At 40.2% G+C, this 13,111-nt stretch overlaps 1 protein-coding gene across 10 annotated transcripts in view; it reads right to left on the reverse strand.

Moving 5' to 3' along the window:
- The window catches only part of APBA1 (amyloid beta precursor protein binding family A member 1), a 119,226-nt gene that overhangs the window by 18,271 nt on the left and 87,844 nt on the right, over nucleotides 1-13,111 (reverse strand). For all 10 annotated transcript variants that reach the window (XM_081880958.1, XM_081880959.1, XM_081880957.1 and 7 more), the window contains 3 exons: nucleotides 7,550-7,651; nucleotides 5,282-5,321; nucleotides 373-518 (listed from right to left, as the gene is read on the reverse strand). In XM_081880958.1, the coding sequence (XP_081737084.1) occupies nucleotides 373-518; nucleotides 5,282-5,321; nucleotides 7,550-7,651 (288 nt within the window). The remainder of the gene's footprint in view (nucleotides 1-372; nucleotides 519-5,281; nucleotides 5,322-7,549; nucleotides 7,652-13,111) is intronic.

A 13,111-nucleotide genomic window follows, 5' to 3' on the forward strand; every position in this document is an offset into this window, starting at 1 on the left:
CCTTCCTTCACCCTCCAACCCACTGCACCCCCCACAGGCCTCTCCAAACTATTCGGAAGTCGGCCTACAGGGCTGAACACTGTGGATGGGTTGGATAATCTGTGCCTAGAATAACGGTAGAAATATTAATTTCCCTCCAGAGACCCCTTTTGTTCAGATTATAAGGATTATGTAATAACGTCCACTGCTGTATGATGTCACCCGCAGAGCATGAAAACAACTTATTGTATATGAAAAAATGACCTGGCAAATTTTGGGGTCCAAACACAAATTACTACTAGACTGCATTTCAGAAGGGATTTTAGGCATGCACCATTCCTAGATTCAGCTTTGACTCTTCCATAGAGACAGACAGTAAGAAAGATTCCTCACCTTGATTCGGCTCACAGCTTCCTGAGCCTGCATCATCCTCACATTCTTTGACGGAGTTTTGTCTGAAAGAAGCTGAGTAGAGCCAAGGTAATTGGCAGCAAATATGATTCCATCAATTAAATCTTCAGGATCACAGGGTCCAGGAACTACAGGATGGAAAAATTGAATTACTGAGCAAACTTATGCTGCTAATGGGAAAGAGAGAGAACCCTCCACTGCCAGAAGCAAAGGCTTTGGACTGGTTGAAATTCATCATGATAGCAAAAGATCAGATACAATGAGAGGAGACAAAGAGCGACCAGCCTCTCTGTCACAGAGACAGCACTTGATAATCCAACCTGACTCTTACATTTGCTCATTCAGTTGAAACAAAAGTTCACCCTGAAGCAAAATAATCTCAATGGATTTTTCTCTTTCCTTGTCAGAAAGGCACAAAGCACTGGCTTGGCCCCAACCCCACCTACAACCAGGGTTATATAACATCAGATAGGCTAAAAACAAGGTGCAAAATGACACACAGCTGAAAATGCAGCTTTCTGTGCATGTGCAGGAGCATACGGGAAGCTAAATTTCTCCTGTGATGAGGACGCATCCAGTCGCCTTTCTGGTGTCAATGAGGCAGCACAGGCTGGGTTTCTCTGCAGCCACCTATTTGCTGAGCAATTATGGCTTTACCAACGGAAGCTCTGCCCAGCTTCTTTGTGGAAGCAATGTCTCCTTTCCCCAGATATCACCTGCATCTTTCCAAGGTTTTCCCTGCAATAACGAAGGCTAGACACTGATATGTACCCAGCAAAGGCAATCCTAGAAAGAAAACATTAACCTAGACCCACACCCTGCCCCAAATACAGTGGAGACTGGTCCATGCCAGTGAATGTAAAACTGCCCCACCAACCTCGGGCTAGCCCCCCCCCCCCGACCTGCCTTACAACCGGTCCAGGGAGAGTCATATTGGTGTTGCCCTTGTAGAACACAGGAGGAGGAGGAGGAGGAGGAGGAGGAGGGGAAACTAAAATTAATTGGCTCTCGCTCCACTTAGCAGAGGGACTTCTTCCCTACAAGTCCCAGCAGCTGCCCCTGAACAAATAGCTCTCAACTCAGGAGATCCTAAAAGGTATCCATAACCTGTTAAAAAACTACCTTAGCCTTAACTCAGTTTAGCTGGACTAACTACAAGTCTATGACTAGCTCCTAAAATTATTTGACAGATGATTTGTTTTTTGTGTTAAATTAACTGGCTTGTTCCTACAAAGTACATACACTTTTGCACATGACAGCAACACAGTGTACTTATACCCTCCTTTGGACAGAATATTCCAGCTTAGCCATATAGTCCTTGTGCAGGGAAGAGAAAATACACCAGTCTGGCTAACAAACGACACAGCTTGATCTGCAGGCCAATGAGATCTTCTTTGCTTCCATTGCCCCCAGAGGAAAAAAGGGTACATTATAACTCAAATATGAGAAGAATCAAAAGAAAGGGTATGCATGTGTGTGAGAGATAACTGTGGGACTTCTGTATTCACTTTCCACTTTAGGTGTTCCCACTGCCAATAACCCAGTGTTACAAGCTGTGCAGAAGTACAGTCGCAAAAAGAGAAAACAAATGTTATCATTGTTCTCTCCCATGCAGGTTTCGGATTCTAGCCTTTTCTGGCATTGCAAGCCAGATGATCTTCAACACAATACAACTTCTCTCTTTGAGAATAGATTTACAATTAGGTTGAGCACTCTAAATCATAGTCTACTTTTTTTGAAAACTAAAAAGCAGGTTTGGAAAAGCTCAGCATAACAAATGATAGGCTCAAGGACATCTTTGAAAGCAGGAATTCGAATTGGAAACCTGGCTTATTGTAAATCATGTTTGTGCTTTAAATGTTCAACGCCCTTGCTCAGATTGTATGAATCATAGAACTGTAGAGTTGGAAGGGACCCAAGGGTCATCTAGTCCAACCCTCTGCAATGCAGGAATCTCAGCTGAAACCTCCAAGGAAGGAGGGTCCACAACTTCCCGAGGGAGACAATTCAACTATCAAACAGCTCTTACAGTCAGAAAATTCTTCCTGTTTAGTTGGAATTTCCTCCTTGTGATTTGAAGCCATTGATTCGAGCCCTACCCTTCAGAGCAGGAGAAAACAAGCTTGTTCCCTCTTCTATGTGACAGCCCTTGAGATAGTGGAAGATGGCTCTCATATCTCCTCCCAGTCTCCTCTTTTCCAGGCTAAACATACCCAGCTCCTTCAAGCGCTCCTCGTAGGGCTTGGTTTCCAGACCCTTGACCATCTTGGTTGCCCTCCTCTGCACACCTTCCAGCTTGTCAACATCCTTCTTAAATTGTGGTGCCCAGAATTGGACACAGTATTCTAGGTGTGGTCTGAGCAAGACAGAATAGAGTGGGACTATTACTTCCCTTGATCTCGGCACTAGATTTCTGTTGATGCAGCCTAGAATAGCATTAGTTTTTTTGCTGCTACTTCACACTGTTGACATGTTAAGCTTGTGGTCCACCAAAATCCCTAGATCCTTTTCACATGTATGGCTAGTAAGCCAGGTGTCCCCCATCCTATATTTGTGTATCTGGTTCTTTCTGTCCAAGTGCAGAGCCTTACATTTGACCTTACTGAAATTTATTTTGTTAGTTTGGGCCCACTTCTCCAACCTGTTAAGGTCATTTTAAATTTTGATTCTGTCTTCTGCAGTATTAGCCACCCCTCCCAGTTTGGGGTTATCTGCAAATTTGATGAGCATCCCCTCAATTCCTTCATCCAAGTCATTTATAAAAGCATTGAACAGCAATCGACCTAGGACAGAACCCTGTGGCACCCCCCTGCCACTTCTTGCCAGGATGGCGAGGAACCATGAATGAGTACTCTTTGAGTTCTGTCAGTTAACCAGCTACAAATCCAACCAAAAATCTTAAAAAATGATTTATGCTGAAAAATGTAAAAGCATAGAGTGTGTAATAGATAATTCCACAATACAAGAAGAATTTGTGGGGGTTGAGACAAAACACTGTCAACTGAAAAACAACAACCATCAATAAACAAATTAGTATTCAATAAAACATAATTTTAATGATGCAATCTGTTAACCAATTCAGCTGCATGCACACAATTATAAATAGTCCATAACTTAGTCCAATACTATCCATGTTTCCAGTGGGTTTAATGGGATTTATTTGTTGCTAAGGACATTATAGGTCTGCAACCTAAGGCAATTTAATGTTCACAGACGATATATCTTCGGGCAATAGTAGAGACATCAGAATATAAAGAATAATGTTCTGAACAAAAGTCAGAATTGAACAGTGTTGGACTAAGACTGATCCAACCTCCACTAAGCCAAGAATCTTACACCAGGGGCAGACACTCTCCACCTAACCTACCTCACAGGGTTTTTGAGGGTGTGAGAAGACCCAGGTACGCTCTCCTAAGCTCTTTGGAGGAAAGGTAGGATATAAATGTAATAACTAAATAAATTTTAATGTACCTAAACCAGGGGTGGGCTAACCTGTTGTTGGACATCAAGTTCTATCAACCTCAATCAGCATGGCCAACAGTCAGGGAAGATGGGAGCAATATTTGGAGGGCCAAAGGTTAGCCAACCTTTGGTTAAACAAAATACAAATTTACGTACTCATTAAGTAGTTTACTGGTTACTGGTTTACTGGTTTACTGGTTTACTGGTTGTGCAACCGAAGGCTAATATTCAGGTGACCATTAACATCGGCATATAAAAGCCCCCAGAGAGCTTGTTCGCACAAGACATTAGGACAGAATCGAGCATATAGTCAAAAGCATGCAGACAACATTATTGTCACTATTAGTTTTAATTGTGATTATTAATATTCACAAACAAAACTGCCTGAAAATGCTTTTAGGCCCCAATCCATGTTGGACATAGTGCACCAACACAAGCATGTTAGCAAACTGGATGTATTAACTCCAAATCCAAGTGGTGTCCTGGCCCTTCCAGAAGGGCTCCCAGTGGAGGGAGGGACGAAGAGCCATTTCTGCTTATTTCCCCTCCCTCCTTGCAGTTTCCAGCACAGCAAAACAATTGATTCCAGAGAGTTGGGAGCCCTTCAAAACAGCCTGGTGTGTCGAAGGGGGTACAGGAAGCTTGGAGCAGGGAGGGAAGAGGAAGAAATTGGCAAAATGTGGCTGTCGCCTTGTCTTCCATTAGCAGATGCCCTCACTGAATTGAATGCCCTTCCGTGACTGAAAAGCTGCCCAGGGGATGTAAGCTGAGGGTCATTGGGTCATCTTCCTCTGGCTGAATTTGGCCTGGAGGCAACGAGAAGCTGAACCCAATGCAAGGCTTAAAAGAGGAGGTGGGGTTTCTCTTAGAGGTGGCCCACATGGACCAAGGTAGACATGAGTCTGACCGTGGCGTACAAGGATTTTACTTTACGAAATAGCAGCCCTAGGACTACAGCATGGGAGAAGACACTTTTTTTAAAAAAAGAACTTTGCCCATGCCATTGTCCCTACATGGAGGACTCTGAATTATCATTGTCATCCAGACAGACATCAATGAGGGCTTTTCTCCTGAGGCAAATATCAGTTGCAGTGTGTAGGGAGAGATCCAGTTTGTGACTACAGTAGGAGCAAAAGGAACAAGCTACGCTAGAACCTTCTCCCTGGTGTGCCCGGGTTGTCTTTCTTAAACTTTAAAGTTTTGTTTCTAACGTGACAAAGCCTCTCCACCAAGTGCTGGCAAAAGCAGTAGATTCTGCTCTGTGTGCAGAGAACAAGCACTTGAGAAAGTTGTTCTCCCTGGAGAACAAGCACTTGAGAAAGTTACTAAACAGATTGTGTGAATGGATTAACACCTGTTTTTAACTCACATTGCACTTATATGAAAAGGTTTTAAAACTTAAAGAGAGAGAGAGATTTTGATAGCTTACCTTCAACATAGGTTGGGAAAGAAGCCAAGCTTTTTCTTGACTGTAATTAAGACAAACAGGATATCAAACTAAGCTAAGCATGCTGAGGTATGCATTAAAAAGCCTTTCATGCAGAACTGGCAAAGTTATTTATCACACACTGACAGTTGTTACCCGATCTCTGTGGACAGCCTAGTAAGAAATATGTATACATATTTCAAAGGATCGGTTAATTATTAAGAAGTTATCCTAGAGTGTAGTCTAGACCATTAGCATCAATAAAGCATTTCCAGGCTGCCTTTCCTACGAATGACAGATTTTTAAAGTTCCAAAGATGTCACAAACATTTATCATGTCATGAACAGAAACAAAAAAACTAAAGAGCTCTAGACTCTGGCAATGTCTTCAGGGTCTTAGGCTTACATTTATGTGAAAGAACTTCTTAGTAATCTCGCTCATTGCTGAAGTTTAGATAAACTGGTAGTTTTAAGGTAAAAATTAATCCACTTTGATTGAACACAAACAATCCCTAAACACACAAAGAAACACAATGGGACTTACTTCCAAGTAAATACAGCAAATGTTTAAAATCCATAAAATACAATAAAACTGAAGCTACAGTTTGATTAGGTCCTATAGAACAGCATCTTGGAACAAGAAAATAACTAGTAAAGAGAAAAATGTCAAATAGAAGTATCAATTACTACCAAATAACGGAAGACCTCTTGCTGACAAGACACTTTCAGGAAATTAAGTACTGGTGTGAGATTGTGACATTTATTTCCACCGGGGAACCTGCTTCTGCAGCCATTTGATCTATTGCAATGCCTCTATTTTTGATACTCCGACTCCAATATCCTTTTAAATAATTCATCCAATTGCCATGAGCAGATTAAAGTGGTTTATCTTCTGGATTCAAGTAGGCAGAGATAATAAAGCAGCAGAACAACAAAGAGCATTTCTGAGAAAAGCTTAGTGGTATAAAATACACAGCCTTCAATTAACTGATATAAAAGCTTTACTATTATTATAGCTATCATTATTGCTATAAATCTTGATTCCTTCCTTCAGAGAGAGTAGTTTTTACAAATATCTATTATCCTTCAGAACAAATATTTGTTACAAATACATTTGTGTAATCTCCTGACTGATACTCCCTCCATTTAGGCATTTGGCTTTATAGAAAAAAATCTGTGCAGAAGCAAAACATTTCATATCTCACTAAATGGCTGGAGAAAGGAGAAGAGAGAGAGTACATGATACATTTTGAGAGTAACTTCATACAGGCACATTCCTTAACACGATAAGTGTCAGCCTGCCCTGAGAAACTGTGATTGGTATTTTTTAACTAAAAATTATTCTTAAGAAAGCTATATCCCCAAATGGACAGAATAACTGTGTGCAGTTATTCAGAATATAGCTCTTAGGTTTGGCTGACACTGATATATCCTTCAGATTTCAGGAAAAGAGCAAATATGTCCAAATGCCTGGAAATTTTGAGAGGGAAGTACCCCAACTTTAACATCTTGGTCAGCTGAGCCTGAGGGTGGGACATCTGCATTTCCACTTTTAGAAGAGAGATTCCTGAGGTTCATGTCTCCATAGTTTGTCCAGGCAGGTGAAGCAGAAATGATTCAGTTGTGACTTTGCACAGCTAGAAAGTCTAGTGCCAATGAATTCCAAGGAATCAGTATCACTGCTGCCTTTAAGGAGCACATTTTATGTGCTCTTTGGAAAAGAAGTCCACCCCCCCAAAAAACCCACATCAAATATTACTAGTAAGCAGACACTATAAAGAATTCTACTGTTAACCTATTAGGACAAAGCATTTCAAAGTAAAGTAACATGCATGTCTTTGGGCAGCGGATTGTAGTACTATGGAAATTGGACTCTGCTTTGAGGAAAGACATTTGGAAAGTGTTGTGGCAATTCTCATTTCTCCCCTGAGGAAGGTGCTGCTGTTTGTTAAAAAAGAACTGTGGGAATATCTCTAATATACTAAATTTAGGAATAGTTATCAGTGATTCCAGCAGTGCTTACATCCAAGACCTCCAGTCTATTAAACATAACACTACCTAATAAAAGCTGCATTCCTAAATCAGATTGGATTCAAATTTCCTGGTGAATACATGTATTGCAGACTGCAGCCTAAATCTAAAAAGCTTATTGCTTACTATAAATAAATCTTTTTTTAAAAGATTGTTTAATGCACAGAACACAATTAAGGAGTCCTAAATTTGGGGAACATTTCCAGTAAAACTACTGCTTTTAAAAAGACTTGTACTCTACCTCCTTCTTGGTGGGGGTTTCTGCTGTTCCACAGACATCTTGGTGATGCTGCAGACCTGATGATTCAGCGCCTCGTGGGGAAGATGAATCAGGAGATGGAGACTAGACAGAGAAAAGATACACAATGAAAATGCTGACAGAACAATAAATGGTATTTGTTGCTTTGAGATTGAGGACTGGGCAAAGGGTTCCAGCAAAATTAAACATGCAGCATTTCATGGTATTATATTCAGATTTATATTTTCTTAGAAGCAAGTCCTATTAATTTTAGGTCTGCATAAATGTAAATAATAAAATTATTGTTGAACCACTAGAATCATAGAATCATAGAATCATAGAGTTGGAAGAGACCACAAGGGCCATCGAGTCCAACCCCCTGCCAAGCAGGAAACACCATCAGAGCACTCCTGACATATGGTTGTCAAGCCTCTGCTTAAAGACCTCCAAAGAAGGAGACTCCACCACACTCCTTGGCAGCAAATTCCACTGTCAAACAGCTCTTACTGTCAGGAAGTTCTTCCTAATGTTTAGGTGGAATCTTTTTTCTTGTAGTTTGGAACCATTGCTCCGTGTCCACTTCTCTGGAGCAGCAGAAAACAACCTTTCTCCCTCCTCTATGTGACATCCTTTTATATATTTGAACATGGCTATCATATCACCCCTTAACCTCCTCTTCTCCAGGCTAAACATGCCCAGCTCCCTTAGCCGTTCCTCATAAGGCATCGTTTCCAGGCCTTTGACCATTTTGGTTGCCCTCCTCTGGACACGTTCCAGTTTGTCAGTGTCCTTCTTGAACTGTGGTGCCCAGAACTGGACACAGTACTCCAGGTGGGGTCTGACCAGAGCAGAATATAGTGGCACTATTACTTCCCTTGATCTAGATGCTATGCTCCTATTGATGCAGCCCAGAATTGCATTGGCTTTTTTAGCTGCCGCGTCACACTGTTGGCTCATGTCAAGTTTGTGGTCAACCAAGACTCCTAGATCCTTTTCACATGTACTGCTCTCAAGCCAGGTGTCACCCATCTTGTCTTTGTGCCTCTCATTTTTTTTGCCCAAGTGCAATACTTTACATTTCTCCCTATTAAAATTCATCTTGTTTGTTTTGGCCCAGTTCTCTAATCTGTCAAGGTCGTTTTGAAGTGTGATCCTGTCCTCTGGGGGGACAGGATAATTTGGGGGGGGAGGAGCTGCAGATGTGGGCAAAAGACAATGCAAGAAAACTGCACATTAATAAGTACATTAGGAAAAAAGTACATTAGTAAGAAGTGGGACATATGATTTTCAACCCCCCTGTAGTGAGTTTTGGCTTAATACTGCTGATAAATATGTAATTAAGCAGCAAATTAAATTAAAGCCCATGACTGAGGCAACAACAAATCCAGACATTAAAACCCTCCCAAGTCATGCCTGAGAGAAAGCTGTTTATTAGGCTGTTTGTATAAACAGCACTTTTGTGGCTGGATATCTTTATCTTCTTTAAAGCTTTACTTCTGGTCAAGTTCAATAGAAAGTAAAATCAGAGAGCCAAGCTTACATTGAAAATATGAGGACAACCATGTAATACAAAACTGAGTTCTAGTCTATACAATGTAATCAGAAGTAAAAGGTAAAAAAAGTAAAGGACCCCATAGACAGTTAAGTCCTGGCAAAGGTGACTACGGGGTGCAGCGCTGAGTGTAATCAGAAGTATGGAAGCAGAGTCGAAACCAAAGTCACAGGAGATTCTGAGAGAAATTAAATTATATCAAGTACAATATATGAAATTGATAAATCAGGAAGTTGAGTGGAAAATTAAACAAATGAGACAAAAGACTTTTGAATCGGCTAATAAATGCGGAAAACTGCTAGCGTGGCAGTTGAAAAAAAGACAGAAGTTGAACACGGTTACAAATCTTGAGGTTGAAGGGAAAAACATTCAGAATCCTATGGAGATTAGAAAATGCTTCCAGAGATACTTCAAACAACTTTACACCCAGGGGCCACAGAAAGAGACTGACATAGACCAATTTTTAAGAACCAATGGATTACAAAAAATATCTCAAGAAAATAAGACAATACTGAACTATAAAATAACAGAACAGGAGATTGAAGGTGCCATTCAGAACATGCAACCGGGCAAGTCTCCAGGACCGGACGGGTTAACCTCCAAGTATTATAAGACTTTGAAAGACTATTTAATGGTTATTAAAGGAGGTGTGCAATGAGATTCTGGAGGGGAAGAAGGCGCTGGAGTCGTGGAAAGAAGCTTTCATCACACTTATACCAAAATCTGAATCTGAAAAGACACAACTCAAGAACTACCATCCCATATCCCTTTTACATGTGGATTACAAAATTTTCGCAGACATCTTAGCTAACAGATTAAAAAGAGTGTTAAATGAAGTGATACACAAAGATCAGGCAGGCTTTCTCCCAGGCAGACATTTGTTTGATAATACAAGGAACATTATTGATATTTTGGGGTTACTGCAAATGAACATTAATACAAAAGCAGTTTTAATTTTTATTGATGCGGAGAAGGCCTTTGATAATATTTCATGGAGTTTTATGAAGAAAAATCTTAAGGGAATGGGAGTGGGACGGGGGTTTGAAAATGGCATAGATGCAATTTATTCAGAACAAAAAGCAAAACTGATAGTCAATAATGTGGTGTCAGAAGAGTTTAGAATAGAAAAAGGAACACGACAGGGATGCCCTATCTCTCCATTGTTATTTATTTCGGTCCTGGAGGTGTTCTTGAATATGATCAGAAGGGACTGGCTGATCGAAGGAATTAGGGTCGGAGCTAAACAATACAAACTTAAGGCTTTTGCAGATGACTTGGTTTTGACATTACAGGAGCCAGAATCTAGTACGAAAAGGGTGTTAGAACTGATCCAAGAATTTGGTCATGTGGCAGGATTTAAATTAAACAAGCAAAAAACTAAGGTTTTAGAGAAAAATTTGACAACAATGGAAAAAGAAAGGTTTCAGAAGGAGACAGAGTTAACTGTGGTTAAGAAAGTGAAATACCTAGGGATTAATATGACAGCTAAAAATTTGAATTTATTCAAAGATAATTATGAGAAAGGTTGGTCAGAAGTTAAGAAAGACTTAGAAATTTGGTCAAAATTGAAGCTTTCCTTGTTGGGTCGAATCGCTGTTATAAAGATGAATGTATTGCCACAAATGTTGTTTTTGTTTCAAACTTTGCAGATTGTGGACAAGATGGACTGTTTCAAGAGGTGGCAAAGAGATATTTCTAAATTTGTCTGGCAGGGCAAAAAGCCCAGAATAAAATTTAAAATATTGACTGATGCTAAAGAAAGAGGGGGGTTTGCCCTGCCAGACATGAAATTGTACTATGAATCAGCAGCATTCTGCTGGTTGAAAGACTGGCTACTTCTTGAGAACACTGACATTTTAGATTTAGAAGGGTTCAACAATGCTTTTGGGTGGCATGCATATTTGTGGTACGACAAGGTAAAAGCTCATAGAGCATTCAAAAACCATATTGTCAGGAAAGCTGTGTTTAACGTCTGGACAAGATATAAAGACTTATTGGAAAGCAAGACCCCAAGGTGGTTATCACCTATGGAAGCTAAGGCTCTGAAAAAACTCAATATGGAGGCCAAGTGGCCGAAATATTGGGAGATATTAGAACAAGATGGAGACACATTGAGATTGCAGAGTTTTGAGAAACTTAAAGATAAAGTGCGAGATTGGTTACATTATTATCAAATTAGAGAGGCTTTTAATTTGGATAAAAAAATAGGCTTCCAGGTGGAAAAATCGAAATTAGAAACAGAATTGTCAGAACCTAAAACTAAGATACTTTCGAGAATGTATAACTTGCTGTTAAAATGGAATACTCAGGATGAAACGGTCAAATCAGCTATGATTAAGTGGGCACAAGATATTGGTCATAACATTATGTTTGCTGACTGGGAACAGTTATGGACCACTGGTGTGAAATTTACGGCATGTAATGCCTTAAAAGAAAATATTATGAAAATGATGTACAGGTGGTACATGACCCCAGTCAAGCTTGCAAAAGTATATCACTTGCCTGACAACAAATGCTGGAAATGTAGAGAAACTGAGGGAACATTCTTTCACCTTTGGTGGACGTGCCCAAAGGTTAAGGCTTTCTGGGAAATGATCTATAATGAACTAAAAAAGGTATTTAAATATACCTTTCCTAAGAAACCAGAGGCCTTCCTCCTGGGCATTGTCGGCCAATTGGTGCTAAAGAAAGACAGAACACTTTTTATGTATGCAACAACCGCAGCAAGAATACTCATCGCAAAGTATTGGAAGACACAAGATTTGCCCACTCTGGAAGAATGGCAGATGCAAGTGATAGACTATATGGAATTGGCAGAAATGACTGGCAGAATCCGAGACCTGGGAGAAGAGGTGGTGGAAGAGGACTGGAAGAAGTTTAAAGAATATCTCCAAAAACATTGTAAAATGTTTGAATGTTAAAATGATGTTGGATATAAAGATAATATGGCATCAGTGACATAGCTAAAAGGAATATGCAAAAATGTTTTAAAAGAAAAGGGTGAAAAGGCCAGAGTAATATTATGTCGAAATTAAACAAAATGATATAAGGGATTAAGTTATAAAGAACATGTAAAAATAGATTTAAAAGGAAAGGAAAAATTGAAGACATAATAGGTTGAAATGTATAATATTGAATAAGATTTGAAAGAGGGTAAGGAATTGCTGAATTTGATTGTGTAAAGGGGAATACAGAAAAGGGAGATGTGAGGAAGTCAGGAAAGAGGGTTATAAAGATAATAAGCAAAAAACTAGATTTTCTTTATTTTCTGTTTTTTCTTATTTTCTTTTTCTTATGTTTTTATTGTGCTTCTTAGTTTTGCTGGATTGTGTTGTTTTTTATTGTCTTTCTCTTTTGTTTTGTTTGATTGTGATATTTGTTTTATTATACAAAATCTTAATAAATATCTTTAAAAAAAACACAGAAGTATGGAAGCAGAGAAAGATTTTTGAAAATTATGACTATTAGTATTTAAAGCCTTTTTATCTTGCTCTTTGGTTGGGGGAAAGAACTCTGACAGCAGCTTACAAATATCAATAAAACAACAGAAATTACATTTATAGGTGACAAATCAAACCAACTCGGTTCTTATTTCTTTTACCATGCAGAGTCCCAAGAGGCAGCCAGGACATTTTCCAGGCTCCAGCTCTTCTCCTCTTTCCCCTTTGCCCGGTCTCGTGTCCCTCCCACCCCCCAGTCAAGGGGGCAAGCCCCTTGGGAACAATTCAGAGGAACCAAGCACTTCTTGGAGATGCAGAGAAGCCCCTTGAACCCACTCTCAAAACCTCCAGGGCTTGGTTCAACAGAGCTCTGCTGAAGCCACGGGGATTTCCTGGCTAGCCAGCACCAGCGCTGCTGCCGCAGCTGTGCCAGAGGCTGAAGGATGGCTGGCAGGAGCCTGCTCACGCAAGACATCTTTGGAGCGAAGGCCTTGTCTGGGGACCAGCTGCTGCCGACCTCTAAACACAGGAGGAGGCGAGTCTGTTCTCCCCTCCCACCAAACACTGCTTTTT

The sequence above is a fragment of the Podarcis erhardii genome (genome assembly GCF_964252035.2).
Source record: "Podarcis erhardii genome assembly, chromosome: 11".
Classification (NCBI taxonomy): Eukaryota; Metazoa; Chordata; class Lepidosauria; order Squamata; family Lacertidae; genus Podarcis; species Podarcis erhardii.